Source organism: Plasmopara halstedii (genome assembly GCF_900000015.1).
Source record: "Plasmopara halstedii genome assembly, contig: Scaffold_262, whole genome shotgun sequence".
NCBI classification, from domain to species: Eukaryota; Oomycota; class Peronosporomycetes; order Peronosporales; family Peronosporaceae; genus Plasmopara; species Plasmopara halstedii.
In genome coordinates, this window is record NW_020187183.1 from 1,293,358 (window position 1) to 1,306,833 (window position 13,476).

The 13,476-nt window shown below is 44.8% G+C and overlaps 5 protein-coding genes across 5 annotated transcripts; 3 read left to right on the top strand and 2 right to left on the bottom strand.

Annotated features, from left to right (window-relative positions):
• Nucleotides 1–2,525: 2,525 nt before the first annotated feature.
• Nucleotides 2,526–3,137, top strand: PHALS_04716 (uncharacterized protein; the record flags this gene model as incomplete). The annotated part of the gene is made up of 1 exon (XM_024722585.1): nt 2,526–3,137. The coding sequence occupies one exon, from the start codon at nt 2,526–2,528 to the stop codon at nt 3,135–3,137; it is 612 nt and encodes a 203-aa protein (XP_024573646.1).
• Nucleotides 3,138–3,728: 591 nt separating this feature from the next.
• PHALS_04717 (Ankyrin) lies at nt 3,729–4,667 on the bottom strand (the record flags this gene model as incomplete). The annotated part of the gene is made up of 3 exons (XM_024722586.1): nt 3,729–3,828; nt 3,892–4,004; nt 4,062–4,667. 3 exons carry the CDS (start codon nt 4,665–4,667, stop codon nt 3,729–3,731), a joined length of 819 nt encoding a protein of 272 aa, XP_024573647.1.
• A 1,037-nt stretch (nt 4,668–5,704) lies between these two features.
• On the top strand, nt 5,705–7,993 carry PHALS_04718 (translation elongation factor g; the record flags this gene model as incomplete). Its single annotated transcript, XM_024722587.1, has 1 exon — nt 5,705–7,993. The coding sequence occupies one exon, from the start codon at nt 5,705–5,707 to the stop codon at nt 7,991–7,993; it is 2,289 nt and encodes a 762-aa protein (XP_024573648.1).
• A 134-nt stretch (nt 7,994–8,127) lies between these two features.
• PHALS_04719 (chaperone protein) lies at nt 8,128–8,861 on the top strand (the record flags this gene model as incomplete). Its single annotated transcript, XM_024722588.1, has 3 exons — nt 8,128–8,168; nt 8,246–8,289; nt 8,356–8,861. 3 exons carry the CDS (start codon nt 8,128–8,130, stop codon nt 8,859–8,861), a joined length of 591 nt encoding a protein of 196 aa, XP_024573649.1.
• Nucleotides 8,862–9,565: 704 nt separating this feature from the next.
• PHALS_04720 (Molecular chaperone (DnaJ superfamily)) lies at nt 9,566–11,233 on the bottom strand (the record flags this gene model as incomplete). Its single annotated transcript, XM_024722589.1, has 3 exons — nt 9,566–9,657; nt 9,728–9,788; nt 9,848–11,233. 3 exons carry the CDS (start codon nt 11,231–11,233, stop codon nt 9,566–9,568), a joined length of 1,539 nt encoding a protein of 512 aa, XP_024573650.1.
• Between the last annotated feature and the right edge of the window lie 2,243 nt (nt 11,234–13,476).

The window sequence follows — 13,476 nt, forward strand, 5'->3', positions numbered from 1 at the left end:
AATGACCTAACTTACGCTTCCTCAAAGCGCAAAGATACGGCAGCCCCGCTGCAGAATGCGTAATTTGTGGAGATGAGAGGCGAAGCACAGTAAACATCTCCTTCTTTGTGTGCGGCTTGACTGTAAGTCCTTCAGCGAGGGCGAAAATTTTTGTCAGTCGCTGTGACCGTTTTGAGAGAGGGAGAATCTCATGTGAGAGCCACTTGGCGTCCTACCGAGTATATGTTTAAGTTCTCGGTTGCTACAGGCTGTGCCATTCAATCGAGTGTACGGAAGGGAAGTCCTTGTTAAAGTGTGGAGTGAATGCAGACACAGTAAAATACAGATATGGGTTAGACTTCAAGCATAGTATTTGCATAATGGGCCGTGACATAATGGGCAAGTCAATTGATAAAGACAATTTTATCAGATATATTGTAAACGTTGGCATTTAGTTATGGTCCAAATAAAGTTAGTCCTTAATATATGTCGCTATTGAAATAGCACAGCAAAACTTAAACTCTCGGTTTCGCTCCTGGAAGAAGCGTACGAGCTCCACCACTTTCCGTTTGCTAACATGAACCCTTCGTGCGAAGTGCACAGCAACCGCACTGCAAGCTTTGCTTATTTTAATTGTTACTTATTTGAGTGATTTACACAGCAAATTAGCGCGTCACCTATAAATACTTTAAGAGAATATATTTACGTACCTAGAAAATTGGAAGAAGAGAAGGGGAAAGTTATTTGTACTGTCTAAACCTAGGATTCTACAGTAAGTATTGCTTGCGAATCAGTATGGAATGCTCTGTGTTGTGGTGACACTGTAACTGACGAAAAAATGATTGGAGGCGTGTACTAGATTGTATTTTTGATAATGAAAGCGGTCAGAACATTGTGATAACTCCTCATAAATAAGATCATCTGACAACAGTAACGTAAAGCTAAAAAAATATTGGATTTGTTGAGTCAACTGAAGCATTGACATTATGTAGCTGTAGTGCGCCTACCATGGTTGCTGCCAACAGAAATAGTTAAGTGCAGGTTGTCGGACACAACCTGGACAGAAAGATATGCCAAGGTCGCTTTGCGAACAAGTAAATGTCAAATTAGCAGCTAGAACTAGATTTGCATCCTAAAGATTCCACTTATAAGATAATGTGCGCTGCACCCATATGATGATAGCGGAAACCTCAGTGAAGACTTCATTCAGAGAGAAGTCTGCATAAAGGTGATATTTTTAATGAAGCTCATGGGCACGCGCGATTTGTATATCTTACTCGCTGTTACGTAAACATCTATCTCTGCCTATCTGGTTGCTGGAATATTCTCATCGGCACGTTATTCTAACCTCTAACCATCCAATTACTTATTCTTTTTGTTGTGAGCCTGCAAAATACATGCGGCTTTGTCTGTTTATTGGTGTCCCGTTTTGTTGGCATCGGTCGCTTTCTATCCACTGTACCAATGCAGCTAGCTGCGAATAATGTTGCAACTTTGTCAACGTTTATGTCACTTTTGTCGGATATCGGAATGACAATTTGTCGGATATAACAGCTGTTTTACGGTAAAGAAGTCCATTAAAGAATCAAGTGAAAGTCCCATGTGGTATAAACGATATGTACAGTATTGATCTGTACTGAACTGTCCATGTAGACGAAACACGACGAATAGAGCTATACACAGCATCAGATTGGTGCGCTATCCCATGTTATCCCTATCTAAGGAGCAACTGTGCCGCACAATACCGCTCGCATGGTGTGTTAGTAGCAAACAAGCGCGTAGAAATGCGACACTGGATCAAGCAGGGAAAAGATGGAAAGAAGCTTATTCGAAACATTAGTACTCATTTCAGTAGGAATGACCGATGTTAAGTACTTAGCATTACATGACCCACTGTCTTGCCTGGTTATAATGCAGTTGTCGATATTTGCGACGCTGACTTTATGTTTGGTCCTCGCCGAGACTTCAACATATGTTTGGAAGATCGGACGAATTACTCGCCTGCTGTGAAGATGTATAATACGAGTCGGCCTGTCGTCTTGTTGACAAAAGTTGCCGCACGGCGAGAAAGGATTGTAAGCAACCAAGGCAGCTCGATGGAAGCTGCATGGCCAATTCTACTCTTCCTTTCTGTATCAAGGCAATCTCTGATCTGATTGTGCAAGTTAAATGCTCACTAGAGCCAGCAATAATTACTGTCATCTTCGAATATCAAGGAAGCTAAGCGCGGGTTTCTTGCAGCTTGAAGCAGCGCATTAAAGATTGGTAAAATATAAGATTTTTTTCGAGAGGTTAAATTAACTGTAATTGGACTTGGTCCTTGGTGCTGTCTGTTTCACGTATCAAGTCTCACGACTGACGTTTCGGTTCTGCTTGTTCAACTTGGTGGTTGAATTGCGTGCGGGCTCGGGGAGCACTGCGATGGGGCCCTTCTTTCCAATCTGGCCTTTTTACCCCTCCTCACCTCTTAGATTACATCGTTCACTTTCGTTTTTTCGTCGCTGCCTCCAGTGTGCGAATTTACTTGTGCTACTTTGGTACAAATTATGAAACGATCCCGCGCATGCGACAACCTCGTAGCGTTAGAAACTTCGGCTCACAGCTATAGCACTGATGCAGTAAACGACTCCTTGGCTTTGGAAGGCCCATATCACCGATTAAAGCGCTCGCGAGCGGTCGCGGACAAGTCGAACACCCGCCACGATTTTGGGTTCAATGACATCACGCAGGACCAGCGCGCATTGCAATTTTTTTTGGAATTAACGGATCACCAATGTGTTCAGCCAAAACGAACGTCAAACTTGTCCGCGCTCTCTCGCTCTCAAGCTTCAGAATTCGAAAGCGTGCCTTTGAAACGCAACTCGCGTGAAAGCATGTTGCTGCAAAAGAAGAAGCAGCGCCTTGCAGAAGTCACGAATAGTTTTAATGAATTTAACATTCACGACGGAGAAATAGACAAATTGACGAGCACAATGCACCATCGATCGCCGTTAATAGCCAAGCCACAGCCCTTCATGATGACAGAAACGCCCGAAACCCGCATTCTCCGTGGTCTTTGCTTCCCGCGCGAGTCTCGGTGTATCGATCCGCTCAATAAGCGTCAAGCTCAGCCATTCGACGTGTCAGCCATCATGCTGTCCATCTCGCCAAAACGATAACAGAAACGTCCAGTCAAGTATTCAGCAGCAATCTGACCACCTGCGGTTTGTGGAAAAAGTTGACCAGTGGATGACCTCATCGAGCCGCGCTTCGGCTTCTTCTACCTTTATTGTGCCACTTGGGACTTCTGTTCGCCATATGCGAAGCCAGTCGCTCCGAGCTGATATTTGGAGTTTGAAACCTTCGATTCACTAATAGCGAAGAAGCATTGTGGTGAATTCACAATCGCTTCTAGAATCGTCGATTGTCTAATCTGACTTTGAGACGTGCTGATAGATAAGTTCAATCGTCAAAGCACGCACCGCGAGCGCCAAGGAGAAATTCGAAAATCTCCTGCCAAAAGTTATTTACTTCCGTAAATTCTCAAGTAGAATTAAAAAATTTATTAAATTAGAAGGTGTCGACCGACAGTTCAACTTCAAGCTAAAGTGCCAGCACAGTCTGGTCAGCTAGCTCGTTTATGCCCGTAGAGATTTAGTCCTCATTGCGCACATCCACCACAAGCTAACATAATACGAGTGTTACTGTCCCGTATTTTATTAAGGCGGAAAGTTGAAGTTTGCGGGCCAGCGAATCTTCGATGATGGCGATCACACGAATGTAGCAACGTTACCGTAAAATTTGGCCACAATATCCATAACGCCGGAATTGCTCGTTATTGAAGCACGAAGCACCATGGGTATCAGATATCTTATAAGCTTCTATACTTAGTAAGTTCAACTCCAATAACAGCAATATTCCGACTCCACATACCGGGTTGAAGTTCGGGGTTCATAGTCACGACGTCGCGAATGTGTCCCATAATTGTCTTTTTTCCCAAACAGCTCTGGTGACGACGAGATGTACACTTGACACAGTCGATGCCACTAATTCCGAGTTTTAAGCAGGCATGCAACTTCGTTGTACCCATCGCGAGCAGCCACCTGCGCGGCCGTCAATCCCGTGTCATTCTTTATCGACAGCAGATACTTCTCCGCTTCATCGCCCGGACAGCACTTCGACAAAATGAGTCGAGCGACTTCCATGCGTCCTCGACTAGCGGCAATATGCAGTGCCGTCTCGTTTTGCCGTGTTAATTGCGTCATTACGCTTGAACCAGCGTCCAGAAGTGCCTCAAGCGCGCCCAAGTCCCCACTGTAGGCTGCGCCGTGAATCGGTGCCCAACCGCGGTAGTCTTGAGCCGTCAAGTCAGCATTATGTGACAGCAATTCTCGCACCGTTTCCTCGGAGCCTGCTAGCACGGCAAAGTGCAGCGGTCGACGCTTAAACATACGCTTTTCGATGGCATTTACGTCCGCATTGTAGTGGAGAAGCAAGCGCGACACTTCCGCTTCGCCGCGATCGCACGCCCAGTGCAATGGCGTGAGTCCGTACTTGTCCACCAACATGGCCTGCATTACATCAACACGTAAGATCTCATGCAATTCTTTGACTTTGCCGTCCCGGGCTGCTGTGTGAACAGGAGTAGTGTCTAACTCCTCGTGTAATTCGTCTAAGCCAACTTGGTGGGGCTTTTTAGGAATCCTCATGGCCCCAACTTTCACTTTTGTTTTTTATCAAAAAGTGCTGCTCACTATTGCAATTAAGGCGATTTTTAGTCCTAGTGATATCCTTTTCTACAGCCGGGAGTCGAAATTGTCGCAGCTTTCGCAAACCCTATGCTACAGGATGCTACTAAGCGCGTAATTTAGTGACTGCTTGCTCGACAAGAGTAATTCGTTGAGCAGCGTCACGGTGCAGGTTTTCAAAAATGGATATACACTCATTAATAAATGTTTGCCTCATTATTTCAAGCATATTCTCACTGTATTAGTCATGCCAAAAATGTTCAAGTACTTACCAAATCATCCTGTTTGATTTCACAAATCTCTGTAAATAAGAAAATCAGCAGATATTTACACTTAAGCTATGCTCTTTGCGTTGGACTTGTCGGGCCTGAAAGCTCATAACTCCAGTCTTTACCTTACCATCTTTTCCCTTTTCCGCGTATCGTGGTCAAGACGTCAAAATCATAGCTTTTGTTTTGACGAAAACTGATCTTTTCTAATCGCAATCTTCGACACAAATTTTGGTGAGTGACGCCATTTAAGGTTCATTTATGTTCTATTGGCAGGGGAGGTTTGTATCAATGTAGTCTTCAGACTTCGTTTTGCAAGTCATTTTTTGGGCGATTGCCTTTACTTGTCAGTATTATGCCCTCGTAATTTTAGGTTCTTCATTTGCTCGTCTACGTATAATATACGTAGACGTAATATTCGTATATCGAATATTATTCGATCGCTTGTCGATGTCGCGAACGGAAAATCTGTCGGGAACAGACACCTGGATAAATGAATTCTGTGAGCAAGGCACTCTCCTTTCAGATACGCGAAAGTAGAAAGCTGGTGCTAAGATTACAAATGGCACCAGGCAGGCAATCAGCAGGTCAAATTCGACTTCCATACCGTCACCCATTTTTGCGGTGAGACCTTAGAGGTCAAAATATTTACAAAATCGTCCCCTGCTTAAACTGGAATCGAATGTTGCGGGTGAGTTTCCGCCACTCAATTCGTCGAATTCTACTACAATGCGATGGTTGCAGCTGACTCGTGCGGCATCCGGATTGCGCCGCAGCGTACCCTCCACGCTATGTATTGTTCCAAAAAAATCGCGTCAATTGCGCAAATTCAGTGCCGCTGTTTCAGACTTAGAAGTGCCGCCTTTTGCACCGGACTTCCCCGTGCCTGAGGGCTACATGAACAACTTGCGCAATATTGGTATTTCAGCGCACATTGACTCTGGCAAGACAACTCTCACGGAAAGAATTCTCTTCTACACCGGCCGTATCAATGCTATTCATGACGTTCGCGGAAAAGACGGTGTCGGGGCCAAGATGGACTCAATGGAACTAGAGCGCGAAAAGGGTATTACAATTCAGTCAGCCGCCACTTACTGTTCGTGGAAGGACTCGAATATAAATATTATCGATACTCCTGGTCACGTTGACTTTACTATCGAAGTCGAGAGAGCACTGCGTGTGCTAGATGGTGGTGTGCTCGTACTCTGTGGAGTCTCGGGCGTGCAGAGCCAGTCGCTCACAGTAGACAAGCAGATGAAGCGGTATGGTGTGCCACGTATCGCTTTTATTAACAAACTTGATCGCATGGGTGCTAATCCTTGGAAAGTCATTCGGGATCTGCGTACACAGCTCAAGCTGAACGCCTGGGCATTACAGGTGCCAATCGGTGCCGAAAATGATCTTGAAGGTGTCGTGGATCTCTTAACTATGAAGGCTTTGCGCAATAAGGGCGTTAATGGTGAAATTATTGAGGAATCGGATCAAATTTCGGATGAGACCCGTGCTTTGGCCGAAGAGAAGCGTCTGGAGCTGATTGAAGCACTTGCTGATGTCGACGACGATATCGCTGAGTTGTTTTTAATGGAAGAAGAGCCAACCATCGAGCAATTACAAAAAGCCATTCGCCGTGCTACTATTGCGCACAAGTTTGTACCTGTAATGATGGGTTCGGCATTTAAGAACCGCGGGGTTCAGCCTATGCTTGATGGGGTTATTCTGTATCTACCCAGTCCGTCGGAGATCAAAAATTATGCATTAGACCAGTCTAAAAGTGAAGCTCGTGTGAGCGTCGCGTGTTCACCAGAGGCGCCATTGCTGGCACTTGCTTTTAAGCTCGAGGAAGGCAAATTTGGTCAGCTTACTTACATGCGTGTATATTCTGGAACACTGAAGCGTGGTGGATTTATATACAATATGAGCGACATGAAGCGTATAAAAGTGCCACGGCTAGTAAAGATGCACTCGAACGAGATGCAAGAAGTGGAAGAAGTGGGTGCTGGCGAGGTCGTAGCCATGTTTGGCGTCGAATGTGCCAGTATGGACACGTTCAGTGACACAAACCAAGGCAAGTTTACGCTTACGAGTCTGCATGTGCCTGAGCCGGTGATGTCATTGGCTGTGACTCCTAAGAACAAGCAGCAGATCGGCAATTTTTCCAAGGCGCTGAATCGGTTCCAAAAAGAAGACCCAACATTTCGCGTGCGTGTGGACAGCGACAGTAAAGAAACGATCATTAGCGGCATGGGTGAGTTGCATCTACAGATCTACGTTGAGCGCATGAAGCGTGAGTACAGCGTTGACGTCGAGACAGGTGCTCCGCAGGTTAATTACCGCGAGACGATCCGTCAGCGTAGCGAGTTCAATTACTTGCACAAGAAGCAGAGCGGTGGTTCTGGCCAGTATGCACGTGTCGTGGGGTACATTGAACCTCTGACGGACAAAGAGATGGAAGAGCTCAAAGAAGAAGGCAACACGTCAGGTGTTGTATTCAAAAACGCTATCATAGGAAACGCTATTCCGCCAGAGTATATTGCGGCTTGTGAAAAGGGAGTAAACGATGCGATACAGAAGGGATGGCTTATTGGTCATCCAGTGCAACGGATGCGGGTTGTGGTGAATGATGGTCAATCCCATTCCGTGGATTCCAGTGAGCTTGCTTTCCGTACTGCGATGGTGCTGGCAATACGCCAGGCGTTCATGCAGGCTGAACCTTGTATTTTGGAGCCTATCATGGCTGTGGAAGTGGAAGTGCCCAATGAGTTTCAGGGTACGGCCATCGCTGAAATCAACCGTCGTCGCGGTCTTATCAATAGTAGCGACGCCGACGACTTGCAAACGGTTATCAAATGTGATGTGCCTTTGCAAAATATGTTTGGCTTCTCGACGGATCTGCGTTCGTCCACGCAGGGAAAAGGCGAGTTTACAATGGAGTACAATACGCACGGAGTTGTCATGCGTGACATGCAAGAGAAACTAGTGGCCGAGTACGCTAAGGAGTTGGCCGCAAAGAACAAATAGATGTGTTGTGTAGATTCGACCTAATACCTAGGATGCTGAAAATATGATACTGCTACTAGCAAATAGACAAGATAAATTCATCTAGACAATAATTGACCATCATACTCTTAGGGAACACAAATTTGAAAAGTCAGATGGCATCAATCGACTATTACCGCGTGCTCAACGTTGCTAGGTTTATGCCATCGTCTGCTACTTGCCTTATGATTGATATCTCAATTGATCCCGTTACCTTAACCATTCATGTGATAGGACTGCATCCTCCAAGGAAATCAAAGCCGCATATTTTCAGCTCGGTGCGCTTCTTAGCATCTTTTTTAATCCAAATTATCACTAATTCGGATCTCGTTGACAAACTGCAGCCAAATCGTTACATCCAGATGTCACAGGCAATGACGTTTCTAAGGCAGAGCGCTTCAGGTACGTTAGTGAAGCCCATTCGGTGCTCTCAAACCCTCAAAAGCGCCGCGAATACGACACATCTCGCCCTGCTAATAGTTTTCGCTCATGCGACACATCGGGGATGACCCAGCACCCGTATGCTACTATGGGAGACGGATCAGACCTTCGAGCGCGTCCATTGTATGGCATTGATGAAGAAGTTTGGCTCGCACATCATTACGGCCAAGGAGCTGCTCGACGCGACGACATGCCACCGCGTTACTACGGCATGGAAGTTGCGGAGAAAAAGCTTGAGCAGCAACGCGAACGTATCCGACGTCACCAACGTCACTATAAACTCAATCGCACGTCTGGATATTTTCTGCGACGCGAAGCTCGGTTGAAGAAACACGAAGAAGATAAGGCAGAAAGTGAAGCAAAGCATGGGAAAGAAAGCAATCCTAACAGTGCTTGTGTTATTACATAGAGTAACACGAGCGACCTGTGTATATATTGGCGGTAATAAACTAATTAACTAATGAATTTCTCATTTCACCATAATCGAGGCCGCGTGGCAACGCGATTCTTTCAAGTACGTTAGCGAGCTTTTCAAGAAATTTTAGCGGCGGATTCCTTTTTATTATATTATTTATATACAATCACGAATTTGGCTGTGGTGTGCGAGAAATATTTTTTATCCGGTTGCCTCATGCGTTAAAGGAGGCTAAAGGTGTAAGGAATTATTTTTCATAACTTAAAGTCGATCAAAGCTTAGCTCGCGTGAAGCGACATTTTGATATTTCAGCCGCTATACTTTCTCGTGCACACTGACGAACCCACTAGTTACTATACTTTGGGCTCTCTGCTGAGTCTTTAGCCCAAGGAAGAAAAAGGTGAGATTTTCAGAGCAGTTCGCTCGTACCTGATCATTTGCGTCAACAAATGTCTTGCCCTTGAGACAATTTTACAACTTCATAAACAAAGTTTTCTTTGCCAAAGCTCGTGTTGGGCGCAAAGAAACATAAGGGCATTGGAGCAATACAATGCTTCCATTTAAGTGCAATGGTATTTAACAGACTCAGAGAAAATCTTAAAGTAACGGTGTAAGATATCAAAACGAACCCTCATCGTAAACTTCAAATTGATTTTCTCTGAGCAAAGAAAGTTTCGAGCACCTTAAAGGAAATATTCTCAACGGTTCTCCACAGAAAAAGAAAGACCAACTTTCGTCTGCACGCCAAAGTATACCGGGCACTCCGCACGCACCTCAAACTCGTACTTGCCTGTATCAAGTGAATTCGAAAATTAGAATATGAACAAAGTCAACTATGCATAACAGGCACGTCAACATACCAGGTGTTTCTGGGCCCAAAAAGCCTTGTTTTTGTACAACTTGCTGCGAGAGATCCACACACTACACAATTGCCGTCAGACACCAATTAACACTAAAAATCATTTGCAAACGACACTCACCTTCCAAGCCGAATACAGACGGCCAGATTGCTTATCTATAACAAGAAACCACACATGTTCCTTGCGAAACGGGCTCTTCGCATCAACGTGGTCGTAAAGTGTAGTGGCAAGTGGTGCTTTTTCATTTGATTCCAGGTGTCGACGCTGTAAAGTCATCTGCAGTGTGAGCCAGTCTCCAGGCTGAATGGTCGACTCGTCCAGGACTGCCATCGTTGTGCCTTCCAAATGCAGTATGGGAAGTTTAACTTTCGCATCTACAACACGTTCCTTCTGAGCACGCAATGTGGCCTCATCTGGGACGAGGCTTCCTTGAGCCAAACTCGATTGCAATGACAGGGCACGCAACAATGGAATGGCAGAGTATGCCCGCTTCACCAGCTGCTCAGCTGCCATTGTCGCAAAGATATCCACAAGAAATGGCAGCTCAAGTAATACTTTCTGGAATCGCTGATCCACCCACGACGGACGTGACACATTGCGCAGCTTGTCTCGAAGCAAATATTGATACAGCGCTAGCATATTCTCTCGCGCTACTGGGTTCGGGTGCTTTCGTATGCGAGTGGTGACCTCACTTGATAGTGCCTTAGCGGCTTCCATCTTCTTTGCAAACTTGTCATGTGTCTTGGCACGAAGCTGCGCTTCATTGAGTGCATCGTCCAAAATACCTGCTGCAGAACCAGCCATTTCATCACAGGACAAGAGAAGTTCTACTACATCGTGCACACTCATCTTGTCTGCCAAAATTTCGACAAAGGTTGCATATGTAGAACGTGAAACGCGCGTGCGGTCACGACGGCCTGATCGCTTCTGCAACCAGTACAAGAAATACCCAAGACTCGCGAAGATCAAGCCGAAATACACAAACGCGAAGATGGAACCGGTGTTGCCATTGTTGCCACTAAACATGGAGGCAAAGGCCACGCCCATGAGCATGGACTGAGGGCCATCAGGGTGTCCATACCTACGAAAGTTCTCGATGCCTTCTGGGTCAGTAAGTGCTTCGTACGCTTTGGTGAGGCGCGCAAATTGAGAAGCGGCCAGAGGATTGTCTAGGTTTTTGTCAGGATGCAGCTGCCGCCCTAGCACACGAAAGGCTTTTTTGATCTTGGTTATGGACGTCGATTCGCTAACACCTAGTATCTCATATGGGTCAAATACTCCCGAGGTGTCCACGCTTTGCAAAGCCGAAAGAGTGCGCCACAACAGACCGCAGGCCACAGTTAGCAAAGCAAGATGCAGCGCGAAACCAAGCGATCGGAGCTTTTGGGGCATGCGTAAAGCGCAGTATACTGTAAAGATTGTGGCGGGTAACACGTATAGCGCGAGCATGACGCCTGCAAACGCGTAAAAGGCGCCATCGGACTCGGACAAGGGCTCCCCTGCCATTGTTACTGATGTGGTTTTGCCACGTAATTTAACTCTAGTTACATTTTGTGCATTATGATTTCTAAGTTTAATATAATACTTATTTCTTACCAGTCTTTATTTTACCCTCAGTTGCCAATGTCTACAACGCGAAGTTAAGCATCCAACAAGGTGTCGCATAGCAAACCAACAGACAGGATAGATTGCAACAAAGCAAAGGCTGACAAACTACAGCTGTACTTGGCTAAGAAGTGCGAACTGAAATCGAGATGACGATATTGTCAGTCAGACACATCGATGTGTTTCACTAGCAGATCTCAGCGTAGATGGTCTCTCGAAAGTAAACGTGCGAAACAAATTAGATTAGAACCAAGTTGCAGCAGTAAAATAACCCTTTGATTGTGCTGTTGGTGATAGCTGCCGACGCAGAGAATCACGCACAATTTGCTAGAGTCAATTTCCGTTATTACCGACAATTTCAAGATCTTACATTCGTTTAAACTTGTTTTGGGGTAACGTGATTTGCACGATCATAATGAAAGTACTCCTAATCAATCGAATCTTGCAGTTGTTACATTAGTCAAGTCTCAATTACCTGACACACATTGACAAAGTCCCAACATGGTTGTTATATTGTCGTAATTGAACCTGGATGTTTGGCATTCCGCATTTGCTGTTTTATTGCTGAATCTCCTTCAACACCATAAAAAAATGTTGCTGATGCAAGACATCAGGAGATTTGATTAGCAATCTAGATTTTTGATTTCGAGAACATCCAAGCATACGAGTATTGGATAATTTTGCATATTTTGTTTTCATCTCCTCGAAGTATTAGGCAACTCTTTCACACTGGGATTGTTCCCAAGATACTGAGTATAAAGCAAACATTTCTTGAGGTAATTGCTCACCAGACAATTCGATGAAACTCACGCTTCGGATATGCAACATTTTACCAAGTCTTTTTGTTAGTTTATGGAATCGGTAAAGCCGAACTCCAATCCTCGTCTACGTTTCTGAGCTGCTGAGAATTCGTGACTAAAAGTTGTACAAATATGTTATATTCGTACCTGGACAACATCCTGAAAGGTTATTTGACAACTTTGACCTTTTTGTCGATACAATTGATTTGTAAGCAGTTTGACTGCAACTTCCGAGCTTCGAAGTGGTAAGTCTTCGCATCAAGAGAACCTATGCTACGGACACAAATCAATGTTTGGTTCTAGATGCAATAGATATGTTATTGAACGGCGGTCGCCGAAAGTAGATGCTGATAAGAGAGAATGCTTCAACATAGGCAGTTGCTTTGTTGTTAGAAGTATTAGCTAAATAATACGCAGCCGAGTCTTCGTCTGGAAAAGCATTTCTTTGTCTCGAAAATGAAACGAAATGCTTGTTTTCACAACTATCATCACTACAAATGCACTGAAGAAAAATGATCACTGGACGTTTTTCGCAAGAACTATCATTCGCTGCAAGTTCTGACAAGTTATTCATCATGTATCGAGGCCGAACGTTTGGAGTTTGTGAAAGGTATTACACAAGATATTTTTTTGAGTCGAGGAATGATTTCGTGTTTGTTTGATTTTGTAACTTTTGTATCGCTTGCAGTAAACTCTATCTACATGCATACGAATACGAGCAAAGGAATCAAAATGAAACGAAATGCAAAACTTGTGTTATGATATCTATGCATGACGATAGTTGACTTGCGTGTGGTCACTTTACTTGATGGGCTTGGCAGCCAAATTTACGCTTGAAATTTCATGAGTTTGATAGTGGAGATGATGCAGAAAAACTAAAGGAATCGCTGACATTAGACCGCTAAAAAAAACAATTATATTATTTGATTTAAAGTTTGGAAGGTTCTACAACGACAAAAATGTCCAAACAAAACTAAACTCTTACACGCATGAAGAAAACAACGTAATTTGCTTCAGGGCTTCTTTGCTAAGCGCCTCGTCGATCGTGGGTCTCATCCCTTTGCAGTGCTGAGCCTCGCTTGGCAAAATTTGAAGTCGGACGATTTTGGTATTCCCTCGGACACATTGCGAGAGATACTTCGCGGTGACTTTCTCCTTGTATTGAGAAGCTTCGCTACCGCAATCGAGGTCGAGTTGTCAAATCCAGAAGCCGAACTCGAAGTTGCCACTGTTCTTTTGTCATAGAAGGCCTCACGTAGGCCATCTTGTCGCTTAACCCTGACAACTCGAGATGTCATACTGTCATCGAGTGCACCTGGGCGTGCACGCTTTCTCGTTTTATTC